Source organism: Panthera pardus, unplaced genomic scaffold (assembly GCF_024362965.1).
Source record: "Panthera pardus isolate Hobbes unplaced genomic scaffold, ASM2436296v1 HiC_scaffold_22, whole genome shotgun sequence".
In the NCBI taxonomy this organism is placed as follows: domain Eukaryota; kingdom Metazoa; phylum Chordata; class Mammalia; order Carnivora; family Felidae; genus Panthera; species Panthera pardus.
The window spans coordinates 54,589,392-54,614,374 of record NW_026526788.1 but is presented as its reverse complement, the minus strand read 5'-3'; the positions used below and the strand labels follow the sequence as shown (position 1 = coordinate 54,614,374).

General features: G+C 39.2%; 1 protein-coding gene across 6 annotated transcripts in view; it reads right to left on the bottom strand.

Moving 5' to 3' along the window:
- Positions 1 to 23,027, bottom strand: part of CC2D2B (coiled-coil and C2 domain containing 2B) — a 93,703-nt gene extending 70,676 nt beyond the window's left edge. For 3 of the 6 annotated variants that reach the window (XM_019445214.2, XM_019445211.2, XM_019445215.2), the window contains exons 1-8: positions 22,855 to 23,027; positions 18,714 to 18,778; positions 15,039 to 15,104; positions 10,104 to 10,187; positions 6,611 to 6,809; positions 6,168 to 6,304; positions 5,942 to 6,070; positions 432 to 641 (exon numbers count right to left, since the gene is read on the bottom strand). In XM_019445214.2, the coding sequence (XP_019300759.2) occupies positions 432 to 641; positions 5,942 to 6,070; positions 6,168 to 6,304; positions 6,611 to 6,809; positions 10,104 to 10,187; positions 15,039 to 15,104; positions 18,714 to 18,755 (867 nt within the window). In that variant the 5' untranslated portion in view covers positions 18,756 to 18,778; positions 22,855 to 23,027. Of the gene's footprint in view, positions 1 to 431; positions 642 to 5,941; positions 6,071 to 6,167; positions 6,361 to 6,610; positions 6,810 to 10,103; positions 10,188 to 15,038; positions 15,105 to 18,713; positions 18,779 to 22,464; positions 22,813 to 22,854 lie in introns of those variants that run through there. The other 3 variants (XM_019445212.2, XM_019445213.2, XM_019445216.2) reach the window with 3 other exon arrangements.
- Between the last annotated feature and the right edge of the window lie 1,956 nt (positions 23,028 to 24,983).

The following is a 24,983-nucleotide window of genomic DNA, read 5'->3' as shown; positions in this document are numbered from 1 at the left end:
TTTACTGGAAGAAATCAGAGAATATCTCAACAAATAGGAAGACATATGATAGTCTTGGATAAGGAAATACAATTTTTATAAAGATAAAATTTCTTTTGAAACTAATATAATATAATGCAGTCACAGTAAATACGGTAATAGAATTTTAAAAATAGAAGTTGACAGGCTAATTCTAACACATGGAAGATCAAATCTTTAAGAGCATACAAAAACATCCTAGAAAAAATGAGGAGTCACTTGTCCTACTGCATTATAATTTAACAATTAAATATAGTAATTAAGACAGGGAAGGACTAGGGGCACCTGGGTGGCTCAGTTTGTTGAGCATCTGACTCTTGACTTTGGGTCTGTGATAGCTTGCTCTGCATGACTTGTTTTCTCTTTCAATATTAAATGGTCAACTCTATAAATAGAATAAAAACCATTCTCACCTTCTCATAAAGCAGCTGAGGTAAATTCTGTTGCTGCCTGTCCTGAAAACACTCATAAAGTTGAAGCAGCCTAGCACATAACACTTGTTCTTGATTGAAGAGAGGATGATGGCTGAACTGCAAACCCACAATGTTAAGATCTAATTGATACATTTCCCTTTGACCTTCCATTTTGTTCCTCATAGAACTTTCCAGATCAGGTTTCACTGCCTTTTAAAGAAAAATATGTACATAATGTTAACTTTATTCTTTGTATGTCTTTTGAAATTATAAGTGATTTTTCCTTATAAAAGTAACACATTAACTGTAAGAAAATGAAGGGATACAGGAAAGCAATAAATAATTTGCTTTTTCTTCCTTGAAATTGATTATGGCCCTTGATTTCATAAAATATATTTATATTGCATCATTTTAATCATCTTTCTATAAATTAGTGTCACATACCTTATTGTTGTGTGCTGGTAGAAGTTAGACTTTCAAGTTATAAGCCCCACAATGATTTCCTACAGAAACACTATGACAAATGGTCTGTTTAGGTCTGTTGGGTTAATAGTTTAGGTCTGTTGGGTCAATAGTTCGACTACCTGATGATCTCTAATAGTCATCCATGGGCCAGAGTTAAGTGGTAAACCCTTATTAAAACATTGTTCTTATGTGAATATATTGGTAATGCCCTGGAAAATCCCCTGGAGGGGCCTGGACCCTCAAAATAAATGCTACCTAACAAGAAGACCATCTTTTGTTATACATGAGATTGTCTCCACGTGTATACCAAACTGCCCCTAAATTAGCTGAAGTCTGTAAACCTTAACCAATATACCAAATGATTCAATTATGTTTTAGTACACTATTCTGAATTTAAGTACATGTGTTTGAATATGCACGTGACTAGTTTTTAGTGATGTAATTTGAGAGAGTTAAGGGGTTACTCAGCATAGATAGCCTAGTTCATGAATGCCTAGCCACTCTCAATAAGATCCATGACTGCATCCACCTAAAAAGGAGAGCTCGAGCCCTCTTTCTGGATCAGTCTGGTGTAATAGGATGTGCTTCCCAGTCTGTGCCATTGTTATTACAATCGCTGTTATACTGAAAAATTGCTGTTGTACCTTTGACTTGGTGTGGCAGACCCAGTGCTTCTCAAGGACTGTAGGTTACCAGTATGATGCCTACATTTCTCCCTATCTACTCTCTCCCGAGCCAGGAATATTCCCCTATTTCCTCACTGGCCTGAGGGGAGGCAAGAGAAGAGCCATAAAGTTTGTTTTGTTTTGTTTTATCCTTATCTTGTAAGTCTCTATGTTCTATGTAAGGACCAACTGAGAGAAGAAAACCTGTTCTTGATTCCACTTATAAGATTTAGTTAATTGGTAGTAAAATGGTCATCTACCAGGCAAAAACACCAATGAAATAAACGGCTTTGGTATTAAGCAACCAAATTATAAATAAACTTTTGAAAATTAGAGTTCCTAAGCTAGAGATGCCTGTTTTATTGAGCAGATTCATCACTGGTCAGTTAAGTCAGAGGATTAAGAGAACTTCTAGAAGTAGGTAAGTGTGTTAGACCAAAAGCACAAAGATCTAGGCAACAATAAATCAAAGGCTGGATAAATGCAAAAAAACATCCAAGCTGGCGACACGTATAAAATCTACGCAAACGCATAAGAGGAATGTTGGAAGAGGGAGTAAAGGGCATAGTCAGATGGTCAGGCAAAACTACTCAGCAAACAGGCAAATAAGGCCTGGGGTAGAGGAATCTGGCAGAGGCAAGAACAAAGAGAGGACTTTGGTATTTGGGCAGCTATTACCTGTGCTTCAGTCGCCCTCATATTTCTTTTATTCTGGTGAGAAACCCCAAGTGAGTCTTGCCTCCAAGGCTAGCTGGGCTGAGTAACAAATGTGGAGAAGATAAAAGGGGAAACCAGGCAGAAGCATTTGGCTGACACAAATTCCAGAACATTATCTGTTAAGGATGCTACAGAATGAATTTGAAGACTCAGTTTAGATGCTTGGTGAAGTGACATTTCCATTTACTTCCAAGTCTAAGAGTCCATGAGATACTGAAATTGTGCTTGGATAAAGCGAGAACACAGGCCTTTGAGGAAAAAGGTACTTGTTCAGCCCAGTGGTTTCCAACTTGGGATTATGGTGGTTACAAAGGTTAATCTGGATGGTGGTTAATATTTCTCCAAAAATTATACATTTTGCATTTATTTGTTTTCATACAATTGTTCGTTCATTCATTCAGCAAACTATGAGTTGTTTCAAGGATCTCTCTAAGAAGAATCATCTCAGATAATTATGTCAAAATATCTGTGCTTTATCCTCAGCAATATTTAGATAAAACATATTGTCGCTATAAGGTGTAAATGCTATGCCACATAAGAGCAAAGAACAAGATGAGATAAAATCTAGGGGTTTTCCCTCTTCCCTCTTTCATTCTTTCGTTTTTATTTTTAATGGATATGGATTTTTATAGTAACCAAACTGGAAAAAACAGAAAGACAATGCAATGTTGGGTGTGTATGTGTGTTGGGGATGGAAAGCTCATTTAAAAAATGACAGTAAATGTGTAATATTATAAATTAGGATAGGGCAGAGACATTACCAGTCTCTCATGGTGTGACAGGCACCATGCAAAAAATAATATTTTCCAAGATTATGGCAGTCAGCTGATGTCTTTCTCTTCTGATGTATACTAGGACTATAAAAGTTGACATCTACTGAGGTTGCATTACAAATAATACAAGCACTCATTGAGTGTCTATTATATGCTAGGCATTTGGATATGTGTTAGCAATTGATTTAAAAAAAAAAAAGGAAAGAAAATACCACTCTCTTCAGTCAAGCAGGAAAGAGATTAGGTAAACAGAGGATACAGATACAGATTGAACCTTAACAAAACTGCAACCCAGTCTGAAATCAATAAAGTCTCGAACTGGGTTAAGATTTATCATCCCCACTCAATATGCCTAACAAAGGAAAGGACAGAACCTTTCTGAAAAAAAGATATCATCTAGAGCTTTTATAACTTTTCATACATGTTTTGATACAATAAAAAGCCTTTTAAAAAATAGGGTAAAAGTTTAAAAAACAGAGTTAAAGGGAAAATACATGAAAAGATGGGAGTATTCTAGAAGAAAACTGGAATATATACATAAGAATCAAATGTCAAAAGAACATTTTAAAGCTAAAATTATACTGAAAATATCTGAAATTAAGAATTCATTAGACAGGTAATTCTGGGAATACCATGGCAATATAGTTTTACATATTCCCAAATCTCTACCTTTAAAACAGGCAGAGACGGATGCCTGGGTGGCTCAGTCAGTTAAGCATCTAACTTCAGCCCAGGTCATGATCTCACAGTTCGTGGGTTCAAGCCATGCGTCAGGTGCTGTGCTGACAGCTCAGAGCCTGGAGCCTGCTTCAGATTCTGTGTCTGCCTTTCTCTCTGCCCCTCCCCTGCTTGTGCTCTGTCTCTCTCTCTCTCTCATGTTTAATGTTTAAATAAACACTAAAAAATTTTTAAAAAATAATAAAAATAAATAAAACAGGCAGAGAAACTAGATAGCAAAGCTCAAAATCCATGGACAAGATCCATAACAAAACTAGATCTCAAGAATCCTCTGTGAAACTCAAAATATAAGTGGATGGAGACAAACCACTGACAGTAAAAAGACCTGCATGGTATTGGTGATTGTGTGGAAGAGAGGCACAATGAAGCCACTGAAGGCCCTGACGGCAGGAGAACCCCAAAGGGCCAACAGATATTCACCAGAAAGTACAGCATCCCAACTCGGAAACAGCAGGTAAAATTGGAAGAGGTTTTATCTACTCCAACTGTGGGTGAGTGCAAGGGGTTTTGCTAAGGACTACAGGGCCTTAGAGGCACCTACTTCCTAAGAAGTTTTAGGACAAGTCTTCATACTAAAGAGAAACTGCTAGGAGTGGAATACAAATTGAAAAGGCCGGGGATCACAGAGATTACAGAAAGAGAAGGTACAGAAAAATATCTAGGAAGAGAAACACAGCCAAGAAATTTCAGAAATCCAGCCACTATATTTTTTTAACCCTATACAAGAACAATAGAGTTCTGTGACATTATTAGAAAAAGCTTTCTAGGAAAGCCAAGCCTTTTCTCTAAAAGTTCAGGAAAACTAATTTAATATAAAATGAGTAGTAGAAAAAAGGCTCAAGATTAAATCTATAGAAATAAGAATAATGAATAAACAGTAAAATACTATCCCCACTGACAAAGTACAACAGAAAGACATCCAGAAACAGATAAAAATAGAAATGTACTTCCAAATGAACGAAAAGTATTGAGAAAAATTGTATGACATTAAAGAACATAAATCAGAATTAGAAAAATAGAGAAATCAGGTGACAGACGGAAAGTGACAGAAAGAATTAACAATAAAAAATAATTTAGGGGCGCCTGGATGGCTCAGTCAGTTAGGGGTCCAACTTCAGCTCACGTCATGATCTCCCCATCTGTGAGTTCAAACCCTGCACAGATACTGCATGGGATTCTCTCTCTCCCTCTCTCTCTCTGCCCCTCTCCCCTCAAATAAATAAATAAACATTAAAAAAAAAAAAAAAGAGCAAAGCAACAGAGGGAGTAAAGAATAACATCCTGTAAGTATTTTTAGTATTATTTCCACTTTGTATCTACTTATAGCCAAATCTCTTATATATGGAATAGTTAAGGCAAGTGAATGGGCAACTGAGTCTTGTAAACAGTTCTGATTTAAATTTTTCGGGCCAATTTTTTTATGTTTATTTATTTTTGAGAGAGAGAATGTGTGCGCATGCCTGTGGGGAAGGATCAGTGAGAGAGGGAGATAGAATATCCCAAGCAGGCTTTGCGCTGACAGCACAGAGCCTGATGTGGGGCTTGAACTCACTAACTGTGAGACCATGACCTGAACCGAAGTTGGAAGCTTAACCAACTGAGCTACCCAGGCGCCCCAAACCAATTTTTAAATGTAACTATTTCTGTCTAAGTATTTCTTCTCTTAGGTTAATGGACTGTTAATTTTCACACTGTCTTGGAATACATATAAAATTTGTTTCTTTGACTGTTATATTCATTTTTAAAATTTAGAACAGAGAAATAAAGCAAAAATAATCCTATGCCCTACAAGAGATAATTAATTATTAACTTTGATATATTTTTCCACTTTTAATATATCTACACATGTATGTGTACACTTAGTCATTCATTGATTCATTTATTCTTTATTCTTATAAAATTAGGATCACATATAACTTTGCATTCTGCTTTTTTCTCACTTGGCATTTTATTTTGAGCATTTCCCCCACATCACTGAATATTCCTCAAAAACATAATTTTCATGACTATTTTACATTTCATCACAGTTTTGCCATTTATTACTAGATTTACTAATATCAATAAGGGGTGAATTAACACCACAAAGACATAAGTTACCATTGATATTACAAGAATTCTTTTCACCATCATTACAAATAAACTTGCCGGTTACCTTTCTGTATATGGTCTTTAGTGCTGGATTTAAAGATCCCTTGCTTGTGTTTAGCCTGAAATTCCACGATTGTCTGATGGGTGAAGGTAATGACATAATTTCTCCACTTTCTTCAAACCAACTCTTCCCCTATCAAAAATATTCAAGAAACAGAGTAATAAGATATTTCGCTAAAAACGTCACATACTCTGAATGAGTGATGTAACTTGGTAGCTGGTGTACTTGCCTCTTCTACGGTAAGTAGGCGATTTTCCATTTTGTTGCAGGTCTTTTTATAGATTTCTGGTTTTCTCTGAATATAGAATCCTTCATCTTCTAAAATGCGTGGCATCATATCTTTTGGCAGTTTACGCTCGTTGGCCACTTCATAACAAAACCTTGATATTACTCTAAAGTCCAAAATCCTAAACTGGTATTGACTAAACAAGAAGCAAAAGGTAATTATCATATCCCCTACCACTAAAGTCTAGCAGGAAGTCTAAATGTATACATACAATGAATGAGCTCTTTTAACCAGTTTCCTTAAAGTCAGAGAAGACATGAGGAACAAACACAGAAAACTTGCTCTAGTTTTAGCTCGGTAGTTTGTATCTATCCAGCATACAAAAAGCTATTATTCTACCATATGATTCATTCATGACTTAAATATTTCATTGTAAGGAATTTTACCTGGAGAATTACTTGGCACAAAAATGTTTGCCTGTTGTTTTCTGATTTGTTCTTGATCAACTTCATATTCAGCAGCTTTTACTTCAAGTAAATCTGGAAAAATGACTTCCTGCATAAAATCTTCACCTTGGTCTTCAGCAAAATTTTGTAAATTATCATCAAGTGAAAAATGTTTGGGATAGCTGTCATTTACTGATCTCTGTTGAACACCAAGAAGAAAAATAAGTAAATGTGTTGTCCCCAAGATTAATACATAGATAAATGAGATGTATTGGGACCTTGCTGTGAATTGTCTTTCTGATCCATGCCACCTAGTTCAAGTTCGAGCTGAAACTGTTACAATAAAATTTCATTGAACATAGAGGAACTCATTTAAGGCTTAACAATATGCAGTATGATTTTTCTCTATCCCTTCTTTGCAGTTCACAATGAAAGATTACTGGAATAGAACTATAATTCAAGCCCTTCCTCTCTCATGGAGAATGTCCTGAGATACTGGATTATGATATTTCAACCACTGAGAACTCAGTTGTAGGGCAAAGTCCAGAGACATCAGGCCATGCAGTCTTAAACTGCATTTTTTTTTCACCATTCAGGAAGGTGACCAGATCACCTTCCTGGTCTTTACTGTGCAGCTCACAGCAGAGCAGGGTCTGTGCTGTTAGGTGTTATGTGACAGGGAGTATGAGGTCAGAAGCATCCACCTAACTTTCCATGCATAAGTGTAGATGGATACACTTGAGTATGGTGTGGTAGAAAAGAGATATCACTGACTTCCCCGCCCCCCCCCATGTCACAGGAACATGTCTTGCTGATTGTGGTGTGATAGGCAGAACTGTCTGAAAATAACCTTGGACCTCACTTTGGGCTGTCCAGACAATATATTTGGGACCAGGACTCCCCTTTCTCCCAGCAGGAAGAAACTAAACACCCGACAAAACAGTGACTTTCTTCTCTCTGTGATGAGGAAGTCATCAGGGCAATGGCTTCTCCAGACAGCTCCTCTCAACAATCCAGACCTAGGAGCACCTGGGTGGCTCAGTTGGTTAAGCATCTGACTTTGGCTCAGGTCATGATCTCACGGTTCATGAGTTTGAGTGCCGGGTCAGTCTCTGTGTTGAAATCTCAGTGCCTGGAGCCTGCTTTGGATTCTGTGTCTCCCTGTTTCTCTCTGCCCCTCCCCCACTCGTGCTCTGCCTCTTACTCTCAAAAAAAGATAAATAAATAAACATTGAAAAAAATTTAAATAATCCTAAACCCGGACTCACTGAAGTCCAAGTAGCTGGTCTGCCTCACTGACCTAATTGCTCTCCTGCCTGTCCTCCAAGAAGGAAAGCAGCCATAACCAGAGCACCTGACCCTGGTATACTCTGGTGGCTGGCCTTTCTCTTGTTTTCCCAGAAAAGCTCATTCTTTAACCCATATTGTGAGACTCCAGGACGTCAAATGACTTGGCAGAGCATGCACATGTTTGAAACTTATTCAGCATCCGTTGGACCATTCACTGAGTGCCTAATACGTTTCAGGAAGAAAATAAACAAATAGATAAGGGATATATGTTGGGTGGTGACAAGTATGTTGAGAAACAGAAAAGCAAGATAAGGGGTTAGAGAATACCAGGCCAGGTGGGTGGGGCTACTACTGTAGACAGAGTTGTCAGACACAGTATCTTCGATTATGTATCACTTGAACAGAGACCCAAAGGTAGTGAGAGAGAGAGAGAGCGTGAGGATAAGGGAAAATCTTCCTACACAAATAAAAGGTAGAAGTCCTTGAGGCAGGAGCATGCTGTGAGGAATAAGGAGGAGGCCAATCTGGCTGGAGTTGGGTGGGAGAAGGGCAAAGTAGTGAGCAATGAGGTCAGAGAGGTACCAAGGGAGCCAGGTCACATAGGCCTTGGAGGACTTGAGGTTTTGTTTTGAGTGACACAGGAAACCATTAGAAGGTGTAAGCGAAAGCATGGTCTTAGATCTTAACAGGATCACTCTGACCACTGTATGATACAGAAAATAGCCTGTTGAGGTAATAGTGAAAACAGAGGGTGACACTGATAATGATCCAGATGAGAGGTTATGGTGGCTTAGACTAGGGTTGTACCAGTGGGGGTGGTGAAAAGTGGGTCAGATTCTAGGATACTTTGAAGGCAGAACCAATGAGATTTGTGATGAATTGGATGTGAGGTATATTGTCATTTGTTTATCTTCTTCCTGTAACACATTAGGCACTCAATGAATGTTCCAATGAGTGTTGAATAAATGGGTTTCAAACATGTACATGCTCCGCCAAGTCATCTGACCTCCCAGAGTCTCATAGTATGGGTTAAAGAATGAATTTTTCTGGGAAAACAAAAGAATACCCGTATCCATAAAAGAGGATCCAAGGATGACACCAAGGTTCAGCTGAGCAACTGGAAAATGGAATGGCCATTTACAAATATGATTCTATTCATATAAAAGTCCGTGTCCGTACAAGTATGGGCATAAGCATAGAGAAAGATGTGGAAAATGATAGTGGTTTATCTCAGAGCAGTGGGATTTCCTGTGATTTTCAGTTTCTTCCACATGTTTTCTGAATTTTTAAAAATAATGTACATACTTTCTTTAAACTTTTAAAAGATAAAGCTCTTTTTATTATAGAAAAAACAACAATAACAAAGAAGGACCGAAAGGACCGGGGCAGGATGCAGAGAAACGGGGGTGGAAGGGAAAGGGAAGTAAATCAGAATGCAAATGGGTGTCCAAGAGGGACTCCTGAAGCCTGAGGGATTAGGAAACAGCTGAGGGGTGCCAAGAGACACTAGGTCCCGTAGTGCTGGGGGAGAGGACCAAGGAAACTGTGCAGAGACTGAAGGCAGAGAGGAGTTGGAGAAAGGGTAGAACAGAAGCAAGCAGGGACAGCGGTGGGGGGATGGACACTCAGGAGACGGGGAAAGACTCGTGAGACTAACTCGTACCGGAGGAGAGGACCACTAGGGAGTAACAGGAGGCTGAGGAGTTTGGAGAGAAGCGGAAGAACTGCTACAAATTAGAAGAGTCCTGGATCAGACCGGGAGGGAGGGAGAATCAGTTATCCACGGAGAGTAATGGAGATCATGGAGAACAGCGTGGGACACTTGGAGAGAAGGACAGGAACAACAAAAGAAAAAGAAAACACGGGTTTTGGAGGGAAAGCCGGTGCTTCCAGCTCTATTGATGTTTAACCCTCTGTGCCTGAGCTTCCTTGCCTATAAAGTAGAGATTATAGTAACACCTGTCTCACACGATTAGGATGAGGATTGGATGATATGGTCCATATTAAAAATTCAGTATAGCATTGGGCATCCAGTAAGCACTCGATCAATGTTTAGAATTATTATTTTGAACATATTCTTAATTAAAAGAGAAGAGGGTGACTCAGTAATAAAAATTTCATCTCCCATCCAAGTATTTCATTCTATGCCTTTAATAAAGAGTTCATTGTCCTGAGGCACAAGAGGAAGGGGAACAAATCCAACCTGCTCTGAACACCGGCCTGAATTGGAGCCTTCGTCACCACGCGGCATGAAAAACCAAAGGCCTTCATCGAATGAGACTTCAGTCTGTGGATTAAACAATGGTAAACCGGTATTCAAGGTGGAAATACTTTTTTCTGCTTCCAAGTGGAAGAAAAACTTTTGTGTAATGTGGTAAACACTAATTATTATCTTAGTCGTGAGCAAGGAGCACCAAGAGTCTGTTTGGTTCATTATGTTTTTTGGTTTTTGTTTTGAAGGTTCTGGTAACTGCAATAAGAAACGGAATGATGTAGAGCCCAATTCTTCTGCTTCCCAAACTATCTCTTCACTACTAAGAGTAGGAATACTACTATGAGTACTAGGAGTACTGGTACTACGAGTACTAGTACGAGTACTACGAGTACTAATACTAAGATAGTACTAATACTAAGAGGATTACCTTACAGTTTGACCAAAATGAACGCACAGGACAAACTCTTTTTTCTCCAAGTTTTTGGGTGCTCTGATGTGCTAACACACAAGAACCACCGCAGGGCATCTACAGTCTTTGCGGCTATAGGTAGTTCAAAGTATTGAAAGGGGCATATTCTTAGTTATAAGTTTGCTGATAAATAAGCTCTCATTTTTCAATACTGTCAAGTCTGAATCTTTTAAATGTAAATCACCGTTTCTTTCTCACACACATATTAAAATGAACTGTTTGTAGGGAGATTTGGGAGAGGAATTAATTCCATAATAAAAAATAAAACTCAGGGGCGCCTGGGTGGCTCAGTCAGTTAAAGGATCTGACTTCACTTCGGCTCAGGTCATGATCTCACAGTAGTCATGAGGTGGAGCCCTGCATTGGGCTCCCTGCTGTCAGCACAGAGTCTGCTACAGATCCTCTGTCCCTCTCTCTTTTCCCCTCCCCCGCTGGTGCCCGTGATCTCTCTCTCTCTCTCTCTCTCTCTGTCAAAACTAAATAAACATTAAAAAAAAAAAAGTAAAACTCATAGTTACTAGAAGCCAAATAATTTTAAAATATGTAAAATACAAAGTTTACTTTATACCTTGTTCGTATCTACAATGCAACTGTCACATTAACTTTAAAAGTTATTCACCCTGGGGCTCCTGGGTGGCTCAGTCAGTTCAGCATCAGACTCTTGATTTCAGCTCAGGTCATGATCTCACAGTTCATGAGACTGAGCCCCACATTCAGGTTCTGTGCTGACAGCACAAAGCCTGCTTGGGATTCTCTCTCTCTATCTCTCTCTCCCCCATCAAAATAAATAAATAAACTTTAAAATAAAAAATAAAAAATTCACCCTGCAACAATGCTGCATATCTAAATTGTCAGTATACACTTTACTTCCCTTCATCTCTGCTCATTACAAAACCACTTGCTAAAATACTCAACTTCCTGAGCAGGTATTTCTATCTAGTGGTTGGTATGGAGAGTCTGAGAAGCCAATTTCTCCTCCTTTGAATGCATAATTCTGTAAGTTAACTAAAAATCGTTAAATCATACACTTAAAATGAGTGAATTTTTGCAACATAAAGTTATCTCTATAAAGCTGTTTTAAAAAGTGTAAAGAGGGAGGGGTTAAGATGGGGGACCCTGGACTTTCCTTGTGCCTCAAACACAGCTGTATTGCGGTCAGATCACTTGGAACACCTAGGAAATCGACCTGCCGACTGGCAGAAGGATCTCCACAGTTGGAGGGACACAGCGTGGTAGGTGCGAAGTGCATGGAAGTGAATTGGGGGAGAGAAAAACAGTGGCGCCACGGAGGGGAGGGAACCCTTTCCATGGAGAGACCAAAGGGAGAGAAAGAGAGAGAGATTGAGAAAGTGTGGCATCAATTTCTCACAAAAGGAAAACCTCTCTGGACCACAGACTGGGGAGCAAAAAGTGCTGAGTTCCACAGGGTTGTTTGTCTGTCTGTCAGTGTGTTTGTTTGTTTTCCACAGGGTTTTTTTTTTTTCCACAAACTTCAATTGGAGCTCAAACTCTGAGGTTTTGGAAGTGCGCAACTTTCTCTGGAGCAGAGCTGTGACACGTGCTCCTGGGGAGGAGGGAGCTATCCCCTGAGTGCATAGTGTGGTACAGAGATCTCTGGGGCGCATTGTGAGAGAATATTCCCTTTCCTGGAGTACTTTTGGAAGAGGGTTTATTGCCTCCCCAAGGACAAAAGACCCTAAGGGTGCCAGCCAAAGACCTTTCATCAACAGGGCACTGAGGTGCATCCAGGGGGACATAACCTCTGCTACTTTTAGCAGTGCTACTCCATAGATTCTGTGCACTGTGCAGGTGGGGGGCTGTTTTTCAGGGACAGAGGGTGTCAGACACCGTGTGAAGAAGCTCTACTCTGGAGGAGGGGAATGGATCCACATGGTGTCAGGTCCTTTAAGACTTTGGGTTTTGAGCATTTGACAAAATACAGCATCCTTTCTTGATAAAAGCCCTCAAGAAAGTCGGGATAGAAGGTATCCTAAGATACCTAGGAATAAACCTAGCCAAAGAGGTAAAAGATCTGTATGCCGAAAACTATACAAACTTATGAAAGAAATTGAAGAAGTAATAGAGAATCACTCCATGGATTGGAAAAACAAATATTGTTAAAATGTCTATACTACCCAAAGCAATCTACGTGTTCAATGCAATTCCTATCAAAATAACATCAGCATTTTTTTTAACATTTATTTATTTTTGAGAGAGAGAGAGTGAGAGCAAGCAGGGGAGGGGCAAAGAGAGGGAGAGAGAAGATCTGAAGCAGGTGCTGCGCTATCAACTAAGAGCCCAACATGGGGCTCAAATAATGAACCATGAGATCATGACTTGAGCCAAAGGTGGACACTTAACTCACTGAGCCACTCAGGTGCCCCAACACCAGCATTCTTCACAGAGCTAGAAAAAGCAATTCTGAAATTTGTACAGAACCTGAAAAGACTCCAAATAGCCAAAATAATGTTGAAAAAGAAAAGCAAAGCTGGAGGTATCACAATTCTAGACTTCAAGCTGTATTACAAAGCTGTAATCATCAAGACAGGATGGTACTGGCACAAAAACTCATACATCAATGGAACAGAATAGGGAACCAAGAAATGGACCCACAAACATATGGCCAACTAATCTTTGACACAGCAGGAAAGAATATCCAATGGAAAAAAAAAAAAGACAGTCTCTTCAGCAAATGGTGCTGGGAAAAGTGGACAGTGACATGCAGAAGAATGAACCCAGAACACTTTCTTACACCACAGACAAAAATAAACTCAAAATGGATGAAAGACCTAGCTGTGGGACAGGAAGCCATCAAAATCCTAGAGGAGAAAACAGGCAACAACCTCTTTGATCTCAGCCCCAGCAAATTCTTATTAGACATATATCCAGAGGCAAGGGAAGCAAAGCAAAAATGAACTATTGAGACCTCATCAAGATAAAAAGTTTGCACAGCAAAGGAAACAATCAGCAAAACGAAAAGGCAACTGATGGAATGGGAGAAAGTATTTGCAAATGACATATTGGTTAAAGGGTTAGTATGAAAAACTATAAAGAATTTATCAAACTCAACACCCAAAGAACAAATAATCCAGTGAAGAAATGGGCAAAAGACATGAATACACACTTTTCCAAAGAAGACATCCAGATGGCTAACAGACACATGAAAAAATGCTCACCATCATTCATTATCAGGGAAATACAACTCAAAATCACAATGAGGTACCATCTCACAGGTGTCAGAATGGCTAAAATTAACAACTCAAGCAGCAACAGATGTCCGCAAGGATGCGGAGAAAGGGGAACACTCTTACGCTGTTGGTGGAAATGCAAACTGGTGCAGCCAGTCTGCAAAACAGTATGAAGGTTCCTCAAAAAATTAAACATAGAACTACCTTACAACCCAGCAATTGCACTATTAGCACATGCACCCCAACGTTTACAGCAGTGCTATCAACAATAGCCAAATTATGGAAAGAGCACAAATGTCCATCAAATGATGAATGGATAAAAAAGATGTGGTATGGGGCGCCTGGGTGGCTCAGTCGGTTAAGCGTCTGACTTTGGCTCAGGTCATGATCTCACAGTTCGTGGGTTCGAGCCCCGCGTTGGGCTCTGTGCTGACAGCTCAGAGTCTGGAGCCTGCTTCAGATTCTGTGTCTCCCTCTCTCTCTGCCCCTCCCCAGCTCACACTCTGTGTCTCTCTCTCTCTCTCTCAAAAATAAATAAACATTAAGAAAATTTTTTTTAAAGAAGATGTGGTATATATATACAATTGAGTATTACTTGTCGATCAAAAAGAATGAAATCTTGCTATTTGCAACAATGTGGATAGAAGTAGAATGTATTATGCTAAGTGAAATAAGTCAGTCAGAGAAAGACAAGTATCATGATTTTACTCATATGTGGAATTTAAGAAACAAAACAGATGAACATAGGGGAAGGGAAGGAAAAATAAGATTAAAAACAGAGGGAGGCAAACCATAAGAGACTCTTAAATACAAAGAACAAACTGAAGGTTGCTGGAAGGGAGGTGGTGGGGATGGGATAAATGGATGATGGGCATTAAGGAGGTCACTTGTTGGGATGAGCACTGGGTGTTACATGGAAGCGATGAATCACTGGGTTCTACTCCTGAAATCAATGCTACACTGCATGTTAACTAATTGGAATTTAAATTAAAAAAAAAAGTAAAAACAGGGCACCTGGGTGGCTCAGTTGGTTGCGTGTCTGTCTCTTGATTTCAGCTCAGGTCATGATCCCAGGATTGTGGGATTGAACCCAGCATCTGGCTCCACTCTGAGCATGGAGCCTGCTCAAGATTCTCTCTCTCTCTCTCTCTCTCTCTCTCTCTCTCTCTCTCTCTCTCTCTCCCCTCCCTCCCTCTGCCCCTCTTCCCTGCTTGCACTCTCTCTTTCTCTCTCAAATTAAAAAAAAGTGTAAGAAAATTTATTTACCTTAGGCCATTGATATATCTTATCATCAATGAGTAGGTGAGTTAAAGATTTTTCGCCTTGGTTAATCTGAAACACAACATAAATAAGTGGTATGGAAAAGTTAATCTTCACAAGTACGGCCACAATTGTGCTCATAAGTCTTTTGTCCAAAGGGATAAAAAACAAATTTTCTCAATGTTTTTCTTATTTTTTTCATTTTTTTTTCTTTTAACAAGCATATACATGTTTTCTCTTGAGATGTCATCTAGCATGACCAACTCAACTTTTCTTGGCTTTAGGTTTGAAGAAAAAAAGCATGGAAAAGAACTTGAAGATGTTGGGATTTAAGGAGCTATATATTAAGGCTGAATTTTCACTCTTTTTTGACAAAGAAAAGTTTATTATGATGCATATTGCAGTAAACAGTAAATCTGAAAATAGGAAAGAAAAAAGAAGCATTACCTGAACATTTTTTAGTTTTTCTCTTACTTTGCCTCTTGACATTTCTATTACGTTTTGATTTTCTTCTGCATCTAAATCTACCAAGAAGTCAACATAATAACATAGAGTTCATAACACTTTCTAATAACATAATTAAATAGCAATAGTGGCAAAAGTACTTACTAAATAGCTAAATTGCATGTATTTCTAAAGATTATGACAATTATGAAGACTCGGTCATTGCCCCATGTGAGCTCAGAACCTAAGACCATGGCTGTTGTCCCTTCCCTCTTTTTCAATCTGGACTAAAAACAGGATGGAATTTTGTTCTTTTTGTGACTTTTCCCCTAGCTCCTGTATCCTCAGCTATCGGCTAGAGTTTTTCTTTGTAGTCAGGCAAAAAAAGAAAAAAAAAAGCAAGCTCAGATAAGCATGAGAATAGTCATATTCTATACAAACTATCCCGCAGAATATACAAATAACAAAGCAAGGTTATTTCAATCTGATTAAACTGGAGAAAAAGGAATCTGAAAGGAAGAGAGATAAGTTTCTAGGTACCCATTTTAACTACTAATGTCGGTTCTGTAAAGTCAATATAATACTACCAACCCCCCACTTCTGCTAGCTCTTAGGGATATGAAACATAGGGTATAAAGAAGATTCCAGTGTTGTGTGCACTCCAAACCATGTGTAATTTTCTGCTTATCCACTCGACAATCCACCAGATGGCCTGAGAAGGACAGGGGTTGTGCTGTCCTATGTACCTTAGAAAATGGAGGGCCTATTGGTTATTTGACCTAGCATTTGTCTTTTTCTTCTCCTTTGAGTACTCAAAGGTTGCATAGAGGCTGGTGGAAATAAAGCCTAAGTATAAAGCTAAATCACTGTATGTCATGAGAATCTTACTGCAGTATTCCTTGGTAAATTTAAAAATTGCTGGTTGGTTTTATACTCTACTCCCAGAACTTAGAACGGCAGATGCCACCAAGTAGGTGCTCAATAAATGTTTGATGGATGGATGACCAGGGTTCAACCATATTTATCTGTGTTTCTCCCTGAGCTCTACACCTTCCTGAAGCAGGTTCTGTATCTATGTATCTTTACGGTCTAACACAGTCTCAAGCACTAGTGGCTTCTCCACATTTGTGAAAAGGGTTAGAAAACAAAACTTGGCTTTATTACACATATTTACTATGTATTTTCTTATGCCCATCTCGCATTATCCAGGTAGTTTCGTTTCTGTTTGAACCCATCTCTTAAGAAACTTGGGTTCCCAGCTGAAACCCGAGAATTAGATGTAGATGTACATCTTTAAAAAACAGAAACCAACAGTATCAGAGTGGTGGTATACTTATTGAGAAGCATTTTGGAGATGCTTGTCTATATTTTCTTCTGCACTGTTATCTTCTGACATCTGCAAAGAAGTTGAGGTGGGGGGTTACCTTGCATCTTTTTGTTTTATCTTTTCATGTGGTCATCAGCCCTTTGAAAGTCATCACCTTTAGTATGCCAAGTCTTATTCTTTGCCTGTTTTCTTAAATTTCACCTTTTTATCAACTGATATGAGCTCTTTAAATATGGTGGATTTTAAATTAAGAAACTGCTCTCTGTAATATCCAAAAGGACGTTTGAATGATAAAATCCAATGGGTAAGTTCTTAGTGTTCACGTATTGCCAACTTCACATATCTTTTAGGAGGGTCAAATAAGATCAGACATATGAAAATACTTTGAAACCCAACACTATCAGTGTTAGCTATTCTTTGATTACTCTATAGCATCTGATGATGTTGGGCACCTTTATTTTCTGAAAACTTTGTATGTCACTGTTCTCCACTCTTCTACCTCTCTGGCGCCTTATCCCGTGTATTCTTCAATGGTCACACTTCTCTTCATAGCTTAAATGTGGGCATATTCCAAGGCCTCGGAGAGTGTGTGCACGCATTCCCAGGGCTTCCCAAATCTCTGTCCTATCTTGACTGCTACCCTGAATACCATATTTCTAGCTGCCTATTGGTTTTTCTGATTGAATATCTTACCATTATCAAAAACTCAATAAGTTCAAATGAGCTTTTATTTCTTTTACAGTTTTTTAGGCCTTAATATTCTGCAGTTACACCATACTAGCGATGTTAAGTCTTTTTTTAGGACAAGATAGATTATGAGTTTGTTTTTCATTTCAAGTTTAAGAAATACAATGGCAAAAGACTCCTTAAATTACAACTAAAACAAAAGACGTTATCACAGTAAGAGCCTCGTCTACAGAGTTTCTGAAAGAACTTCAAAATCTACCAGTGCTTCCTGGACCACACTTAAGAACTATTGAGGGGTGCTTGCGTGGCTCAGTCGGTTAAGCGTCTGACTTCAGCTAAGCGTCCGACTTTGGCTCAGGTCATGATCTCACAGTTTGTGAATTCGAGCCCCGCTTCAGGCTCTGGCTGAATGAAGGCTCAGAGCCTGGAGCCTGTTTGGGATTCTGGGTCTCCCTCTCTCTCTGCCCCTCCCCTGCTTGCACTCTGTCTCTCTCTCTCTCTCAAAAATAAACATTAAAAAAAATTTTTTTAAAGAACTACTGAATGAGGCCAACATAAACTAAGATGTTCTGTTTTTATTAAACCTGTAGTATCTTCCTCAACACAATTAAAAATACCTAATTCTACTCTTGACCAAGGAACAGCAATCCTTCAAGGTGGGATGGAATATCAACTTTGGCAAGTGACTGACAGAGGTCTCCCTTTAATTCCTAATAAACTCATCCAGCATTTCAGGGTTCTGCACATTTCTCTGTAACTTCCCACTAGAAGGCAGGGATAAAACAGGGATAAAACAGTGATGCAGAAGGTGAAAGAATTCACCTGGGGCAGAACAAAGGAGCTAGAAGTTTACTGACTCCCCACAAGGAGGCAGGGCACAAGACAGTAGAGGAGAGGCTGTTTGCCTTGAGGCAGTGGGAGAGGGCTGTTTTTAAAGAGGGAAGGTGAAGAGGTGTGGCAATGAATGGAATTCCCCCTTTTTTGGTAACTGTGCCTGGTTGTAAGTAGCCCTTCAGTTAAGGCCTCTGGATATTTTGAGGCCTGTGGCCTGATGGGCCTGTCTGTGTTTCACTGCTCAAGCCTATTTGCCTGAAAGTGGTCTCCACATGAACTATATGACTTGAATATAGAACCAAATATATCACATTGTTCAGGATTATCCTACATTTATAATTGGGCTATTAGTATAATCAAGATCCTTATAAACTCCATCAATCCCTTACCTTTTTTTCCATATCTTCTCTCCTCTTTGAGATCTTTTTCATGATGGTTCTTTCATTTCTACTTTCTAAATAAATAAGAAAATAGTCTTAAGGATGACATATTACTGAAAGTATGATGTGATATTTAAAAGTATGCTACTTAAATTTAACTAGAAACTAAAAGAAATATGCCATCACTTTTAATATGCAGTAAAAATGCCGGTTAATGTAATAAGACATGTAAAAGAAGAGGTATAACTATTAGAAAAGAGAAGAAAAAGTTATCATTGTTTGTAGAGGATAGGTTTTTATATGTAGAAAATCCAGGACACTCAATCAAAAAGTTTAGACACAATTAGAAAGTTAAGTGGCAGAATATAAGATCATGTATATAAAAGTTAATAGCTTCCCTGTATATTAATATGACAGAAAAAAACTTTCATAATAGCAATAGAAAAACATTTTCATAATACCTAGGAATAACTTCAATTAAAATATGTGGGAACCCTCCCAAACTATAAAACTTTAGTGAGAAAAAATATCTGATTAAACATGGAGATATTCACCAGAGGCAGGGAGATTGGTTAAGAGGCCATTATAATAGTGGAGGTGAGAGATACTGGAGATCTGGATCAAAAATAGACGTGGGTGGGGCTCCTGGGTGGCTCAGTCAGTTAAGAGTCTGACTCTTGATTTTGGCTCAGGTCTGGATCTCACCATCTTGGGATAGAGCCCCACGTTGGGCCCCTTGCTGAGCATGGAGCCTGCTTGGGATTCTCTCTCTCCCTCTCTCTCTCTCTCTTTTAGTCTCTCTCTCTCTAAAAAAAAATGGAAGTGGGAATGGAGGGTGGAGAAAGATTCATTTAAAAGGTATAAGTCACAAGATCTCATGAGCAATTAAACATAGGACAAAGTGAGGGAAGAATCAAGGACTCTAGGTGTTTGGTTTTAGTCATCGAGAAGAAGTATCATTTCAAGTATTGTCAATGCAGGAATGAAGGTGGAGTAGGGAATCAATATGTTCAATTTTTGGGTGTTACTAATGGATGTTTATAGGACATTCAGGTGAGACATCCAGAAGATGATTAAAAATACTGTATAAAAATAAAAAAATTAAAATACTGGGGCGCCTGGGTGGCTCAGTCAGTTAAGCGTCCGACTTCAGCTCAGGTCATGATCTCACGGTCCGTGAGTTAGAGCTCCGTGTCGGTCTCTGTGCTGACAGCTCAGAGCCTGGAGCCTGCTTGAGATTCTGTGTCTCCCTCTCTCTCTGACCCTCCCCCGTTCATGCTCTGTCTCTCTGTCTCAAAAATAAACATTAAAAAAAAATTTTAAAAAATGAAAAATAAATAAAAATACTGTATAGAAGAGAACAGAACAAAAGAGAAGTCTAAATTAGCAAAATTCTTTGTTTAATCAGTAAATAGACATTTAGGAAATAGATTTAAGACTCTTTAAAGCATCTTTAAAATTCTTCCTAACAACGTACCTAAATTAGGCACAACAGGAATATGATGTCAGGAAAACAATTTTTAACTTACTTTGCATTCTGCAAGAACATCTAAAATGAACTTAAAATCAATATCTGGCTTACCAATGCCTACACCTGTAAATTTTATCTGCTAAGCTTGGGGAAACATTAGCGACAACACATCCTACAGATAGTTAAATTACAATAAATCAAATAAAAAACTTATCATACGAGAAATTTTTAACCAGATATTGTTTTGCAGACTTGTTGATGTTTCTAACCTGGTTCATTTATTATTCCATAAGATAAATAAATGATTATAGGCAAAATATTAGATAAAATTGAAGATCTGGAAAAAACTGCATTTGCTTTTTGAAAATTTGCCTTAGGGAAAATTGTGACTCATACCTTCTTACGGCAATTCACTCCTCTTTATTAAAAAATTGGCTCCAATAAGAGACTTAAAAACTGAGAACAATCTGAGGGTTGATGGGGGGTGGGAGGGAGGGGAGGGTGGGTGATGGGCATTGAGGAGGGCACCTGTTGGGATGAGCATTGGGTGTTGTATGGAAACCAATTTGACAATAAATTTCATATTAAAAAAAAATTGGCTCCAACAGTTAAACCCAATCTTCTCTTCAAGATTATTGCTAATTTACAATTCTTGCAGTTAAAGCTCTTTCTAAAGGGTAAGGAAATTGAGGATTAGCTTTTTTTTTTTGGATAAGATGACCTGGAGGTCCATAGTCAAAACCTGAGAATTAAAATCAAATAGTTCATTCATTCTTTTCTAATCCAGAGCAAACGGAAGGCAATTTATGTGTAGAAATGCCACTTGCTTAGCATTTAGAAATCTCTGTGTTCTGCCAATTTATCCAGTTACACCTTTATCACCAAGGTGATTGCTGAAGTGAAATTTTATGTTGTGTGTAAATGTAACACTCAATCACCTTGATTACTTCTGTCACATGCCATTTGATTTCAGGAGTGTTAGCAGAATAAAATTACAAAAAAACTCTAGCATATGGAATAGTCACAAAATGCATATTCTGTTATCTAGTATTATTTCTTTGGTTAATGATGAACTAACTAGAAATTTGTTTTTCCTTTAGTTTTCCCCCAGCTCTTGGAAATCTTTCCAAATGTATTAATCCATCTTCCTTCCTTAGCGGAACCAAATTCAGTCTCAAATCCAATTTTATCTCTATCTTAGTTCATCGATTGTCACAGAGTCTGATCAGCCCTTTTTGAACTCCCGTATAGCAGTGTTTCTCAAATAATGCCTTCCCAGACTTCTTTGATTTGCATTATGATGGTATGCAAAAAACATAAAACCTCACTCAAAGTTATGATACAATTAAGGTAATGGATAGCCAACTTTGCCAACATCAAAATTTATTAAATATATGGCAAATATTATTACTAAGATGTGGAAAAGGTGGAATTTAACAAAAAATTCTACAATTGGTTAAATACAACAGCATTATTTCACGAGATGTTACAAAAAGCATCCTGGCTTCCAGGTGTTTCATTACCTGACAAATTTGAAAACAAATACCTTTTAGTTAACTATAATCTTATTTTCTAAAAGAAAAAACTAGGAACAAGTGGCCTAACAAAGATTTTCTGTGAATTCATATAGAAGTCTTGGAAAGGCATCAAAATGGAATCATCCACTGCACAGCACTAAGCCCCCAAATCATCATAAGCTGCTGCTGTAAGTCAAGAAAGATTTGGGTTCACTTCCCTTGAGACTTCAGGCACATAAAAACTGAATAATGCCAAAACAGGTTACAAAAACTATGGCATATTTTGAAAGTTTATAACACACACACACACACACACACACACACACACACACAATGTAATGTAATTTTGCTACTCCCAAGTTAATTACAGGATTTATAAAAAATGTACTAATTCATAGAGCAATAGTAGGTCCAGAAACTGGACACAGGTAAGTCCTGTGATGTTGTCTTTTATTTAAAACTGACAACATATCGCAGTGCCTGTGCTTTGAGTTTCAGTCCGAGAGAAAGTCAAAACGAGGGGCCCTTTCTGAAAGTGAGGCTAAAAGACCACTTGGTCTGCCTCCCCGGCTAAGCCCTGCTTCCCACTCTCCAACATATACCTTCCACTATAGCCTGACCACTCTTCTTGCCACTCCCTGCCACATCCATCCTTTGATTTTTGCAGTTTTCCTCTAATCTAGAGCATTTCACGTCTCAAAGCCTAATTCAAACCCCGCATCTTCCAGGAAATTGTTACTCTGACCCTTCTGTGACCTTGAAGAGCACTTACGATTGCACTTTTTCTTCTTACATCCTACTTTGCAAGTTCAGCTTTCTGCCTACTATAACGTGAGGATGAGAGCTGGGGTACGAACTCATCCGTCCGCCGCCAATCCTAACAAGATGTTCAGCACACAGTAGACAATAAATAACATGGTCTTGGATTTGCTGCAAATCAAGCTCCACTCCCGAATGCTGGAAAATGGGAGTGTTTCTCAACCCTCTCAACTCCCAAAGGGCATGATTGACAGGTCGGCCAGGTTCTGGGGACTACAAGTTTCTAGCGGCCTGTGTGGGTCTCTGGTTACTGGGGGCCGCCGCTGGTTTTGCCCACAGAGCAGGACTCCAACAGACAAGATAGTGGGGTCCAGGGGGCTTTAACAGGCAGTATGACATTCACCTGGATGGAGAGTGCACTCTTGTTATGTTACGAGGACGCACCATTTATTGCGGACTCTGGGAAGGTCACCAACCGCCCAGCACGGATCCCGACCACCGCGCCCGCCGCCTGCCCAGCGCTCGCTCCTCGGGCACTGACGTCAAGGCGGTCCAGGAGCATGCGCGATGCGGCTCGTGAGGGGTAGAGCGTGCGCCTTCGGGAGCCTTCGGGAGTTTTCGGTGCGCTACGTCTGTTCACGCGCAGCCTGGGCTTGTGACTCGAATTGAGGCGTCGGAGTCTGTCACTCCTGCCCTGGCTTATAGTTCCTGCAGGAACGCCGGCTTTGATCACCTGCGGGCTGAGTGCGCGCCCCGGTGGCCGCAGCTGCCTGAGGGTCTGTTCTGGAAGAAGCCTGAGAGCTGGTTGTCCTGGCGCGTGGGAGCCCCGAACGTATCTCGTCATGGTGAAGAACCGTATCCCCAACGGGTGAGTACCTGCCGCGAGCTTCCCGGCGCGCACGGGTCCGCAGCGACAACCGGAGTCCTGGGGGACGTGCGCGCGAGACCGCTTGTCCAAAGTCAACGTGCGTCGAGTGGCCTCCCGCCGGTGTGCGCGGCGGATGGCGCGGATGGGGGCGCTGATAGCGTGTATTTACTGAGATGTATTATAACTACACCTAAGTGTTATGAAGTATATTGGCCTGAATATACAACAGGCTAAAAGGAGGCAGTGTAGGATTTGAGATCTAATACTGGACAGTTTGTAGTTTAGGGGGATTAAAAAAATATCTATATCTATATCTATATCTATATATCTGTATCTGTATCTGTGTCTATATATACACACACACGTATATGTATGTATATATATACACACACATATATACATATATATATCAGACTTAAATATTTTCAGGTTTAAAGGGAAATAGTATTGGTCTAGCAGATATCTCAGTTTAGTAGTCCCAATCTCACTTCCAAAGTACTTAAGTTATTTTTATTTTATTTTAATTTTGTTAAGTTGCTGTCATTATCAGGAACTTCACATGAAAATCAAGATTTATTGAAAAATCAGATGTAGGAAACCAGATCTGTACATGGCAATAGTCCGTGATTTGCAGGGTCTTCCCTGTGAGGAGTAAGCCTCTCCGGTTCTTCAGTCCAAGTGTCCCATCCCCCTGTAGCCTCTGCAGCACCGAGACTTAGTTTCGTTGATTTTTTTTTTTTTTAAATCATATCTTTATTTGGGACATGTCTTACTTAGGTATGTCAGCCTGCCTGGCATTTGAATTTGTAACTCCAGCTGTAAAGGGTAAATGGGAGGAAAGAACTGAAGTTTATTATATTACTTGTTTCCAGAATAAAACGTCATATTGAGTGCAGCGAGGCGGTGCTGTGAAGGACTGTTTTGTCAAAAAGGGTGGTTACCTGCCCTATTATGAACCTCATAAGATGACTCCACTTAAATATGCTTAGAGGCCCTTCACTTGGTGAGTTGTAGTTTTAGCATCTGAACAGCCTGGGTGATCATAGTTTTCAGTGTCCTACCTCCCACCTGGGATTATGGTGAAATGTGACAGTGAAAGTGCTTTGTAAACTAAAGCCTCTAAACAAACTAGTAGCAGTAACTCTAAGACAGCAGTTTTCTTGTCTGGAGGTATAGACTTACTTTTACCTTCCAGTGACCCCTCTTCCCAAAGTTTTTTGTTTTGTTTTATTTTGTTTTTTAAGAGAGAGAAGAAATATATAGGGCTACAGATGAGAGATACTCTAATTGGGATAGATTTAGAAAACAATTTAAAAATGTACAATTGCCCTTTTAAATTATAGAATATTTTAACATGAGTTTTTCAGAAATGTGCTGTTTATTTGATCCAATTAGAATACAATTTAATTAAACTCTCTGCCTTATTTTTTTCTTTGAGAAACTGTCCTCTGTTATAACAGCAACTCCTGGTGATTATACTTTGCATCCAGTCTTTTTTCCAAGTAAAATTCTGTGCATCGCTGTAAGAGCCCTGATGGGTTTTATACATGTTGTGACAAAGTAATCACACGGAGGATTTTTCCATCTCAAGCCACTACATTCATATTCAAAATAACTGTGATTCTCAGTCCTATACTATGTCTTCCTCCACTCATTTGCCCATT